This window comes from Rana temporaria, chromosome 1, assembly GCF_905171775.1.
Source record: "Rana temporaria chromosome 1, aRanTem1.1, whole genome shotgun sequence".
NCBI classification, from domain to species: Eukaryota; Metazoa; Chordata; class Amphibia; order Anura; family Ranidae; genus Rana; species Rana temporaria.
In genome coordinates, this window is record NC_053489.1 from 638,520,147 (window position 1) to 638,532,420 (window position 12,274).

A 12,274-nucleotide genomic window follows, 5' to 3' on the forward strand; every position below is an offset into this window, starting at 1 on the left:
GAAGCCGATTGGTTTTTATTATTTATTTTATTATTATTTATTTTATTATTTTTTTTGTCAAAGCTGAGATTATAAGCTGATTGGCTGCCATGCACAGCTGCACCAGTTTTACTAAATCATCCCCATTTGCTTTTTTCTTATCTTTTTTTATTAAAAATCACTCAACGTAGCCCAATGCATGTGGAGTGAATGGGTCCATACTTATTTATAGTATAAGCTGTATCTGTAGGGATATCTGTAGGGATCCTTAGAATGATATCAAAGTGTGGATATCATTTGATTCCTCCATGCAGCTCCTTAGGTTCTATTATTCTATTGTGAGTAGGCCTAACCCTGCTGGCTGCCCTTTACCTCCCTTCATTTCCCTGCTGGCTCTCTGTCTGCCCTAATGAGGATTAGAACCATGGAAAATCAGATTCTGGTGTACTTTTCATAGGCATTATGGCTCCGCTGGAGATTTATTGTGTTCCCTGCGGAATTTCTGTCCAGTTCACATCAGAACGTTAATAGGACACAGCAGCCTGAAAGAGTATTGGATGTGTTATTTACAGGGATGGCCTCTAATACTTATATCTATATTTATCTGGAGTGAATGAGTGTGAAAGGTAATATTGTGCGCGCTCTGCTGGGGATTTCCACTCCAAAAAAAAACAAAAAACACACATTAAAGCAGAATGGTGCTTTTAGCCCATTTATGTATTTTATAAGAATACACTGAAAATGATACTAGTGTATTAGCCAGTAGTCCATTCATTAAGAGTGTTAAAGCGGTAGTAGACTGCGTTTAAAAAAAGAAAAACTGGTCCCCCCGCAGGGTAATGTCATAATGTGCTAGTATGCACCGCATAAGAACGCATTATGACAGACTTGCCTAAAAGACAGATCCCTCTAGCTTCGCCCTGTCATCACTGACAGGGAATCCATCCTTACCCAGACTTCCATCCGGGTTTGCGGGCTGCGGCCGTTTGAATGGTTGTGACGTGAGCCATTTTTTTTTTTTTTTGCACATGGGCACTGCGCTCTCAAAGCATGTCGTCCATTGAGAGCTCTGTGCGCATGCGCTGGTGGCGGGACCGGCTGCTACATGTAATATGTACACTAAAAGCTGTTGGCATTTTTTTCTGCTCCTAAAAGCTAAATTGTGTTATCCTATGTGTCCATGCACACTACATTAGGCTATTGGCATTTTTTAAGCTTCAGCATCTAGGAGCAGGAAACTTTTTAGCATTTTTCCAGCAGAAAAAAAACTGCTTTTTTGAGCATTATTTTTTCTTCATGTACTTAAGGGGGGGGGGGGGAATGCTAAGCCTAGGTTCACACTGACGGTGGGATTGAAATCGTGCAAGTTTCTACCTGCATGTCGGTGCAACTTTGGGAGCGATTTCAGAGACATCTGTGCCGGTTTCTGCCCAATTGTATATACAAATCGCGCCTGAAGTCGAAACAACTTTTGGGATTCAAACGGTGCCATTAAATGCAAATACACGCCACAATTTCAGATATTTTGTAAAAAAAAATGTGTATTTTCCTTGCACCTCACAATTATGTGTCACTTTGTGTTGGTCTATCACCAAAAAAAAACAATAAAATACATTTACCGTATACACTCGAGTATAAGCCGACCCGAATATAAGCCGAGGCACCTAATTTTACCACAAAAAAACTGGGATAACATATTGACTTGAGTAAAAGCCTAGGGTGTCTGTGCCCAGGCCTCGCTGTCTCTGTGCCCAGGCCTCGCTGTCTCTGTGCCCAGGCCTCGCTGTCTCTGTGACCAGGCCTCCCTACCCGATCTCCGGCGCTGTGTGACTAGACTGACGTTTAACATGGGAGTCTATGGAAGGGGTGCCCGACTTTGAAAAATCAGTGCTCTCCGACCGTAGGTCCCCTGGACAACAAACTTTGCACACTTGTACATGTGTGCCAAGTTTGGGGTCCAGGGGACCTACGGCTGGCCGGGATCAGGCGCACAAAGTTGAAGATGGACACAGACTCGAGTATAGGCCGAGGGGGGGCATTTTCAGCACCAAAAAATGTGCTGAAAAATGCGGCTTATACTCAAGTCTATACAGTATTCAAGGGGTATGAATACTTTTTCAGGGCACTGTAAGTACATTTTTTTTTTTCATTTTTTTTTTTCATCCACAGCCGAAAAATCTAAGCACATGTATGGGGGGGGGGGGACGACGGACGATTTGGGAACGAACAGTTTAGTTTACAAAGACTAATGTCACCTACATAATGAGAGTCAGCCGCTGTGACGGTATATCGTAAGACGGAGGGGTTACAATGGTGTCGGACCATTAGTTAAGCAGAAGCGTGCCAAAGGTCTTTCTGTTATTGCTAAAGGTCACCTCACATGCCGTATGGCAGAGATTAATTTGGCTTATTACAAACGTGGGCTTTAATGCAAAGTGAAAGTGTGTGGAGCTTCTTTTTTTTTTTTTGTGTGTGAAATCTGGTTTTATATTTGAGTTTTCTCAGCCCACATTGCTCTGTCAGACTGCTGATTGTCACAGTTTTGATTCTGAATGTCAGCAAACATTTCCTCGTTACCTTGATGGTTATAAATTCCTATGTCGGTGTTCTAGAGGAGAAAAACCTTTTACCGTATATACTCAAGTATAGGCCGAGGTACATAATCTTACCACAAAAAAACTGGGAAAACATATTGACGCGAGTATAAGCCTAGGGTGAGAATGCAACAGCTACTGTAAGTGGAAAAGAGGGTCAGCAATGCCCATTTGCACACTAACTGTGCCCATTTGCACCCTCACTGTGCCCGAGTCAGTGTACCTAAAATTTACAGGCTGCGGGCGTCCATTGTTTAAAAGTCGCTGTCTTCTCCTGGTCCCTTCCATGATAGGCGTTTCTCAGCAGACACAGTTCCGCCTATCACGGATGTTCTCTCATCCTCGGACCCAGTTTCCCAGCAGACACTGTGTTCAGTGTTCCGCCAATCACGGACGTCCTCTTGTCCGAGGATGAAAGGACGTGTCTGCTGAGAAACACCTATCACGAAAGGGACCAGGAGGAGACCGCGACTTTTAAACAATGAAGGGACGCCCGCAGCCTGTTAATTTCAGGTACACTGACTCGAGTATAAGCTGAGGGGGGTATTTTCAGCCTTTAAAAAAAAAAAGGGCTGAAAAACTTGACTTATACTCAAATATATATGGTATTTCCTTTACTGCTGCAGCATTTACATGTGTTTTTAGTTCTAGTAGGTAGCAATTTTAAGAATGGAATGCTTGTTAATATGCTTTCTGAAATATATATATCTTTTAACGATATACTTTTAGTTTTCTTTTAAACAAGTAAGCCTTTGTTTTATTTGCCTAAGCACCTAATGGATGCCCTGATTCTATTTCCAGTGGGGTGGAAAATACAGAATCCTGTTTATTTTGTGACACAACATGAAGACACGATTGTTCGGCGCGGATTATGTTTCTGCCTGTTGGTTTATTGGCAGAAGCAGAAAGGTGCCTGCTGTTTGGAGTATAGAGAGGTTATAGAGCCCCTGGAAGTGGGGGGGAGTTCCTGAGGGGTCAGCACATTTCTGGACAGTGTGTAGCAAGAAACTGCTTATCCCATTGGAGCAGACTCTGAGGCGTTGCCGGGATCATTGCTTAACTCCCTCACTTCCTCAAATCCAAACCACAACATACATCTGTGTGTTAGATAATGAGCTTTGAATAACAAACATTAACTACCTATATATTTTTTTTTTTTTAGGTCGCTTGAACTACCCCCATCCAGGAACAGATAGTCTTCTCATGTTAAATGGTAAGTCGTTTTTGTTTCTTGAAATAAAGTTGAATAAAAAAAAAAAAATTGCAACATTCTATATGCTGTCTTTTTGTGAGTTTGCTTATATAATGGTGGGCAATGTGAATCACAAAGTTTCGGATTATTAATTGTCAGAAGGGAGCATCGTAATTAAAAATTTGCGCACTAGTTAATTTTAAGGGTGCGTCCATGCCAATTATCAGGATTCCTCTGTGGAGTGTTAGGATTAGGTCTGTGCTTAAAACGTCTTCCCTTGTGGGTGACTTTGGGAATAATTCAATGCAGAAATCCAACTAAACAGATTAAACGTATCTGAATTTTACTAATCTTTTAGATTTCACACGTCCCGGCAAAGTTTTTTTTTTAGCCAAAAGATAATTTCATTCAGAGCCTACAGCTCTGCGGTACCCCATGTCAGAGATGGATTAAGGGAGAATAGGGCCCAAGGCAAAGTATCAGCTTTGCCCCCCTCCCATGCTTTTGCCTGACATTGATAAGAATTGCAATAGACACTGAAAAACTGCTTCATTTGCATTGCCTGTACTGACACACGGCAAGATGCATCAGGCGCCCATTGCCTTCAATGATCTCCTCCCATGTGACGTGACAGGCAGGTGCACAGTTTCTGCACAGATGTCAATGTAAATCGCGTGCCGAAATGGCAAAGTAGTACAGAAACGACTTTTTGAAATCGGTGCAGCGCTACAGACGCGGCGTCACCCTGATTAGGACGGTGCCATGGCCAGCAAATGCTGCCGATTTGACATGTCAAATCGCATATCAAAAGGCACCAGTGTGAACCAGGGCTAATAACACTTTTTTATTTAAAGGTGCCCATCATATATGCCTAACTATGATATTTAATACATAATATGCCCATTGCTAAACTGTGGTGTTTAAAGCGGTGAAAAAAAAAAATATTAAAAGCCAGATAACAAGATAACAGACAAATACTGCAGCTGTTGACTTTTAATATTAGGACACTTACCTGTCCTGGAGTCTGCTGCTCACCCCTCCATCCACGGTGAGGGAACCAGGAAGTGAAGCGCTCCAGCTTCACTGCCCGGTTCCCTACGGCGCATGCGCGAGTCACGCTGCGCCTGCCGATTGGCTCCCGCTGTGTACTGGGAGCCGAGTGTTCCCAGCACACAACGGGGGGGGGGGAGGGAGGTGACGTCATGCCCGCAGTCTGCCCGAGACTGTTGTGGCCGGAAGTGGGTGCAAATACCTGTCTTTAGACAGGTTTCTGCACCCCCCTCCCCCCTGAAAGGTGTCAAATGTGACACCGGAGGAGGGGAGGGTTCCGATCAGCGTGAGTTCCAGTTTAGGGTGGAGCTCCGCTTTAATAAACTGACCTGTTATCTTTCAGTTTCTGCTGGCTGTTGGGTTCCTGTCCATGGAGAAGTGCTACCAAAAAAATGCACTGCCTAGGACAGGAGTCGGCGCTATAGAAGAAACATTCAGCTTATGTGGCTTCTGCTCCCTCTTGCTTCCTTCGGTGCCGGCTCTGTCCACTCTATGGGATGGCGGGTCGGCAACCCGCGATCTAGGCCTTGCTGACCCAGAGCAGGAGGTCATTTGCCACATTAGAAGGCTCAGCCCCATGGGCCACCAGTCGAGAACCCCGATCTACAGTGTATGGTTAAGTACACAATTACTAGTGGAGTTATTTTGAAGTAGATTTTGGTGTGGCTTTTGCATTCTTGCGTTCCATACTCTTAACACTGGTGTGAGTATGTTCCCAGTGGCTATCGCTATTAAAATTTGCCATCCCCCACAAAAAAATGCTGAAATTGCAGGACAAGAGATTAGGAGAAGCAAACCGTGTGATAGACATGCTTCACTGCAGGAACAGTACATTAGAAGCCACATGCAGCCTACTTATAATGAATCACAGCCTGCATATGTACTAAGCAAATAGTTGATCCATGTACCTATACTGTATTTATTTTATCTTTAAAAAAAATAAAAAAATTGTTAATTACATTGAGTAAATTTCATTCACAAACTTTAAAATTACTCCAGGTTTCATCTGCATATCAAAGACTCAATGTAGCCTGTAAGTGTCCTATGTGTTTACTGAGAGCTAATCTCCATTATTGCAAAATGTTAGGCAGGAACAAAAATTGTCTCTGGACAGCCGCACTCTAAACAAATTGTAGCCTTTATTAAAGGGAGGACAGGACTACAAGTCGCATCAAAATAAAATAAAACCTGACTGCAGACGCGTTTCACACTGACACTAGTGCTTAGTCATAGAGCGGGTACTCCGTTTTCAATTGCAAATGTTTGAGCTTTAAGAGGTATTTGTTTTACTCTCAATACATAACCAATAGCTAGTTAGGGGGACTCGCAGGAAAACTAGAAATCCTCAGTTGGTTTGGGACACCCACTCCCTGTCTCCCTGCTGGTAAAACTTGGTATTGCCACATGACCTTTTATACCAAGGCTAAGCTCACCTTTGGGAACGTGTTACAGGTTCCAATCATTTTTAGGATGTAAATGGTTACCACTGCTGCTCCGTGTTGCCCTCTCTCCCAGTGACAGCAGTACAGGGAAAATTTCCACGCACCAGCTCCACCCACATGGCCACGTCCTTCATTCAGACTTTTGACTGAACTGCAAGTACCAACTGCCTTTGCGTCTGGTGGCTTGTGGTTTTCAATGAAATGCCACGGTGCTGTTTAGCGATGTGGTCGTTTGAGTCTTCTTGTCAGTGTGAAACTGCCTGCAGTACAATGTATGGGGCAGGCTTCTCACCCTGACCGTCTGCAGGAGACCTGCATGGCATCAGTGATCTGCTGAGCAAAAAAAAAGGGGTCTCAAGCTGGCAGCTCTGCAGCTGTTGCGGAACTACAAGTCCAATCATTTCTCTGCCTGTGGGAGTCATGCTTGTAACTGTCAGCTTTGCAATGCCTCATGGGACTTGTAGTTCCGCAACAGCTGGGGGGCCGCCAGTTTGAGACCCCCTGCTTTAAACACAGTAATTGTTTGTGAGAAGTTCTGGTCAAGTTCTGATCTGGCAAGTGACTCAAGCAGCAGGACATGGATTGTTCTGTTTAGAAGAGGGCTGTGAAGATTTAGAAGATTTTGTTGCTCACTTTTATGAAGCCAGTTCAACAAATTTTACCGTGTGGCCAGCCCAATCCCTCATATACTGTAGAATCTGGAAACTGTAAGGTGCATAAAGCCAGTCCTGAATCCTTGTACTGTTCCACTAGATGATGAAGTAAGGACGCCGTATGATTTATTGTGACCTCTGTAAGCTTTGCCTCAGCCCACAGATTATTAATGGCCCTTTTCAAGCATGGCTCAGTTTTCCTCTCACCTCCCTCTGACCTTCAGAGATACTTCTAGGTGTATTTAACTAAGACAAACATTCCCCTGCCAGCAGAGCATTTTCCATTAAGACCAGTGAAGCGTAGCCTCGACTTGCTGCGCTGCACCTTTGTGACAAGAAACAGTTTGGTCAGATATTAACGAGTGATGAGGAGGAACTCCAACACATCAACTGTAGTACAAGCTATGGGTGACCTGCAGAGCTCTGGCCCTTCTGCAAGCCCCAGTATACTGTGACAGCTTTCATCTAACAAGGCACATTGGAAATCGTAGCTCATCGTTTGGAGGCCCAGAACCAGCCTTGCTTGATTTTGTAGGAGCTGTATCACTCATTATTGAAAATGACCCTAAATAGGTGCTGGGAAGGCTGATGGAGATTTTAAGAGATCAGCGAGTGGTTATCCCCTTTTATGTTTTTAAGGCTGCATTCACACCTGAACGCGGCGTATTTTACCGCGATTTGCCGCGACAAAACGCGGCGTTTTTTGCCGGGGTGATGTACACATTGTTGGCTATGGCCGAACGCCGAAGCCACCTGAAAAAAAGGGTCAGGGACTTGTTTTGAGCTTCAGGCGTACGGCGTTTCGGCGTTCGGCGTGGAGATGTGAACCATCTCCATAGCCGACAATGTTAAATCACCCCTCCAGCGTATTTCAGGCTGCAATAGCGTCGCGCTACAGGCGACAAAACGCCTAGGTGTGAATGAAGCCTAAAAGCATGAGATACGGTGTTTGAAGAACCTCAGCTATTACTTTTACAGATCAAAGGTCAATTCCAAAAACAACCTTTTCTGCATCTTAAAATACCAGGGCCCCATGTCTTTCCAGTGGCCCCAGCAAGGGAGCCAGTAGATGCTTTCCTACAAGATGGTTGTGAAGATACATTGATGGCATGGGGTAAGGGCACAGACGCATGCTTTGGATTTACTAAAGGCAAATGGACTGTGAACTTTGCAATTACAGTTACTCGTTGTGCAAGAGCTTAGTGAATGAGGTGATGCTTCACTTCGTAAGGAATACCCAATCGGGTGTAAAGAAAATTGGGGGGGGGGGGGCAACATTTCTGCTTGCACCTGATTGGTTGATGGAAATCAGCAAAGCTTTACCACTTTCACTAATTTCTGGGGAAACTAAGTGCAACTACACTTGCATAGCTCAGATTTTGCCTTGAGTAATTCAACCTCATTCCCCCCCCCCCCCCCACTGTTATAGGTACAGGCATAGGCAACCATTCGAACTGACTGGTTAGTATCACTTCACGCCTCTGCATTTTCTCACACGACTGTGCATTACACAAGCAATCCCATTATTGTCGATGGAGCCAGGTCACACCTATGCAACGTGCTTTTGTGCACCTATGAAAGTGATGCTGGCTCTTTATTGGTGCAACATAGTGCATTTATGACCCCATGGACTTCTATGGGCATGCATGGAAAACATAAAAAAAAGCACAAAATGCATGAAAATTGTCTATTTTTCAGATAAGCAGCGCCTTCCCCGTTTAAACTGATATTAATTCTCTTCATGAAACATTGAACTCATTGGTTTAAAAAATTGTGACATCACCAAATGAGCAATTCCCTTTATAAACCATGATTTTCTTCACACATGAACGTAGTTTGCATACTCAAATGAGCTGCATTCAGACCGGGTTCACCCTTATCCGACAAACGCTCCGACATTTGGAGCTCATTGTCGCATGACGTGTGAAAATCAATGTTTCCCCATAAGAGCCGTCTTAACTGGTCCGACACAAGTCGGTCCCACTTTGAAAATGCTCCCTGTACTACTTTGGTCCGACATTGATCCTACTTCAGCCCATTGAATATCATTGAAGTCGGACCAAAGTAGGATCCTTGTCCTAACCATCTGGCTTTTGACATCCAACATTGTGATTATAGCAGCAGTAAAAGGAATTTATCTTAGGCTGCATTCACACCTAGGCGTAGGCAATAGCGTCGTTTTCCGGCGGTTTTTTTAGGCGTTTTTTTCGCGCGTATTCATGCTAATATGCGCGTTTGCATACAGCGTTGTCCGACGTTTTTGTACTTAGACGGTTTTTTTTTTAGCCAATAGGAAAAACTATCATCTTTTCATCACTTGTTGCTATGTTGGTAGATTTTTTTAATCTTCTGCATGGGCGACAAGTTCTATTGACAAAACGCCCGTAGCAAACGCTTGTTGTCGCGCAATACGCGTGTATCTGGCGTTTTACATTGATTTCAATGGAAAACCAAAAACGCTCAAATACGCGCATATCGCGCGACAAAAAAGGGTCCGGAACTTCTTTTGACTACAGGCGATGCGCGTCAGGCGCATCAGCGTGCAGATGTGAACCATCCCCATTGACTTTCATTGCTTTTCGTCCCTCTGGCGTTTGTTCGCGTCGCGCTACATGCGACAAAACGCGAAGGTGTGAATGGGGTCTTACTCTGGGATTGTTTAATTGGTCAAAGTACAAGTCAGACTATCACAAAGTCGGATCAAAGTAGTATCCTGTTCATGAAAGTCGGATGGATGTAGGACCAATGTCGCAGAGCAAAGTAGGATGAAAGTCATACTACTGTCGTGTAGTATAGTGTGAATCCAGCCTCAGTTAATACCACAGATGAGGATACGTGAATAAATGTTGATCCAAAGAACCTTTGATGCTTACAAGAGCACGACCACATACAACCACATGTATGGCATCATGTGTGACTTGGTGGGCGTGGGAAAGTGGCAGTAAGCTACACAAGCCATACAAAATGTCTGTTAAAGCCCCGTGTGCATAAACCCCAAGGTGAAGAAGTGTTCACCAACTGAACATTCACTCTGTTAGGTGAACAGACACTTTTTTTTGTATATTAATTCCGGTTTGTACAATTGCCCAAATAAAGTGCATCATCTAGACCAGGGATATGCAATAATTGCATATCCCTGATCTAGACTAAAATCTGTTGGGAAAGGAATCTGCCAATGTGCTAATTTGTATTGGCTGGGGTGCGAGTTTGTCTTTAGCAGTTGGCTTTTACTTTCGCACCAAATAGCAAAGCACTTTGTTGGTTGTAAATCGTGACCTTTGGCTCCAGGGGTTAATAAACCGAGGCCATGGATGGCTTGACCTCTAGCCCTCGGAGAATAATTATCCCTGCGCATAACTATTGATCGAATGAATGACTACTGAGCACACCAAGATGAATCGTTCTGCGAGGTGTTCCCCTCTGCAACAATTTATTTGGTGCTTAATTTACAACAGGAGGACTCTTCCAATGATGGTGTCATATGGAGAGGACATAAAAATGGTTTATGATGACATGGAGTATAATCAGGTGCCGTGTACCCTGAAAAATGTTTTGGTTTATGAGGGCTAGGAAAATAATTGCAGCTGATACAAGCCCTACATGTCTGCCTTCTCGGATGTAGATTATCATTATGTATGGTCACCTCTACCAGACTGGAGATAAGTCGTGTTCACTGTGCTAAATCTGGTCATGGAAACTTGCTGGTAAGGATTTCTCACCCAGTGGGGTAGATTGGCAAAGCATCACCCAGAGTACTTCCCAGTAACATATAGAACTGCACAATTTACAAAAATGTCTTGGTTGCCTTTTGGGAATTATTCACAGCTGCAGTCGGTCATCTATATTGCATGGCTGGGCTGTCTTCTATTGTGCCTCTGGGCAAAATGTAAAGCTCAACGGCAGGCAGATATAAAGGACACAAATTAAATCTGAATTTCAGGATAAGAAAATATTGCCTAAATATATTCGTCATGCGTGTTCCTAAATCATGGTGTTCTTTGTGGTGTTTTGCAAGATCTGTGCAGTAATCCAGTTGGGAGTCCCTGCCTCTTTGTGTGGGAGCTTCTGGTAATAAAGACCAGTCACACCTCCTCTCTCCCTGTACAGGGTGACTGGTCTTGCCTCCACCCACTTCTGTAGTTTCCTGCAGGCAGTCTGTTGTGGGTGGGGCCTACTGGCCCCCTCCCACAGCTCTGCTCTCTGTATAGCACAATGATGATGTTCCAACTACCTGGTGTCAGGGATTCAGCCTTAAAGCGGAGGTTCACCCAAAAATCCACTTTTTGACATTGGCTGTAGCATACTGCTAACATCTGCAGTATGCCGTTTTTTTTTTACTTGTACTTATCGTTATATGAGCCCTTGTTTTCCGGCTCCGAGCGGGGAATGGGCGTTTCTAAGCGAAGAGGAGTTGATTGACGGCTGCTAAGGTGCGTCTTGGCCTCTGTTTAATCTTCAACTGCCATGATGCTGCACATGTGATCAGTTATGACACCAGCCATTGGATGGTTTGACAGTTTGGTTGAGAGCACAACCAATGTGACAGTTAGCATTCCCGGCATTAAATATTAAACAAAAAAAAGTCATACTTACCTGCTCTGTGCAGTGGTTTTGCAGTGTGCAAAGCTCGGGTCCCTCTCCGACACTCCTAGCCCCTCCCTCCTGTGAAGTGCCCCCACAGAGAGTAGCTTGCTATGGGGGTAGCCGAGCCGCTGCTCTGTGTCCATTTAGACACTGAGCTGTGGCTCAGCCCCACCCTCTCTCTCTCCAATGACTCACTGAGGAGCCAATGGCACCTGCTGCTGTGTATCAGCCAATCGGGAGGGAGAGTCCCAGACAACCGAGGCTCTTGTGCAACATCGCTGGATCGAGATGGGGCTCAGGTATGTATGAAGGGGGCTGCTGCATACTGAAGGTTTAGGCATAGAATGCATTAAGATATAAAACCTTCTGCCTTTAAAACCACTTTAAAGTGGAACTTTTCAGGCATTCAAGCTGTTGGAGCGCTCTCTTCTCCCCTGTAGCCATTGCTGGCTGACGAGGAAGATCACTTGACTGGACCAGAATGGCCTGATAATTAGGCAAGTATATACATCTTAAAGAGGTTGTAAACCTCAAACACTCCCCAAAAAAGAAGCCCTGCAAGACAAAGGCATAATGAGCTAGAATGCATGACATACTAGCTAATTTTGAAATACTTGCCTTAGAATGAAGCTGTCGCAGCGGTCCCCCATACACTGCTGTCACGGCCGACATGTTTCCCGGAGCTTCTTCTGGGTTCGCAGGCTCCGGAGCTGTGATATCACTCCTGCGCATGCATACGTGAGCCACCGTTCATTACACGGGCTCAGAAGGAACAGCACC

General features: G+C 44.5%; 1 protein-coding gene across 8 annotated transcripts in view; it reads left to right on the top strand.

Annotated features, from left to right (window-relative positions):
• The window catches only part of CPEB2 (cytoplasmic polyadenylation element binding protein 2), a 155,025-nt gene that overhangs the window by 100,245 nt on the left and 42,506 nt on the right, over window positions 1–12,274 (top strand). For all 8 annotated transcript variants that reach the window (XM_040335445.1, XM_040335447.1, XM_040335446.1 and 5 more), the window contains one exon: window positions 3,736–3,786. In XM_040335445.1, the coding sequence (XP_040191379.1) occupies window positions 3,736–3,786 (51 nt within the window). The remainder of the gene's footprint in view (window positions 1–3,735; window positions 3,787–12,274) is intronic.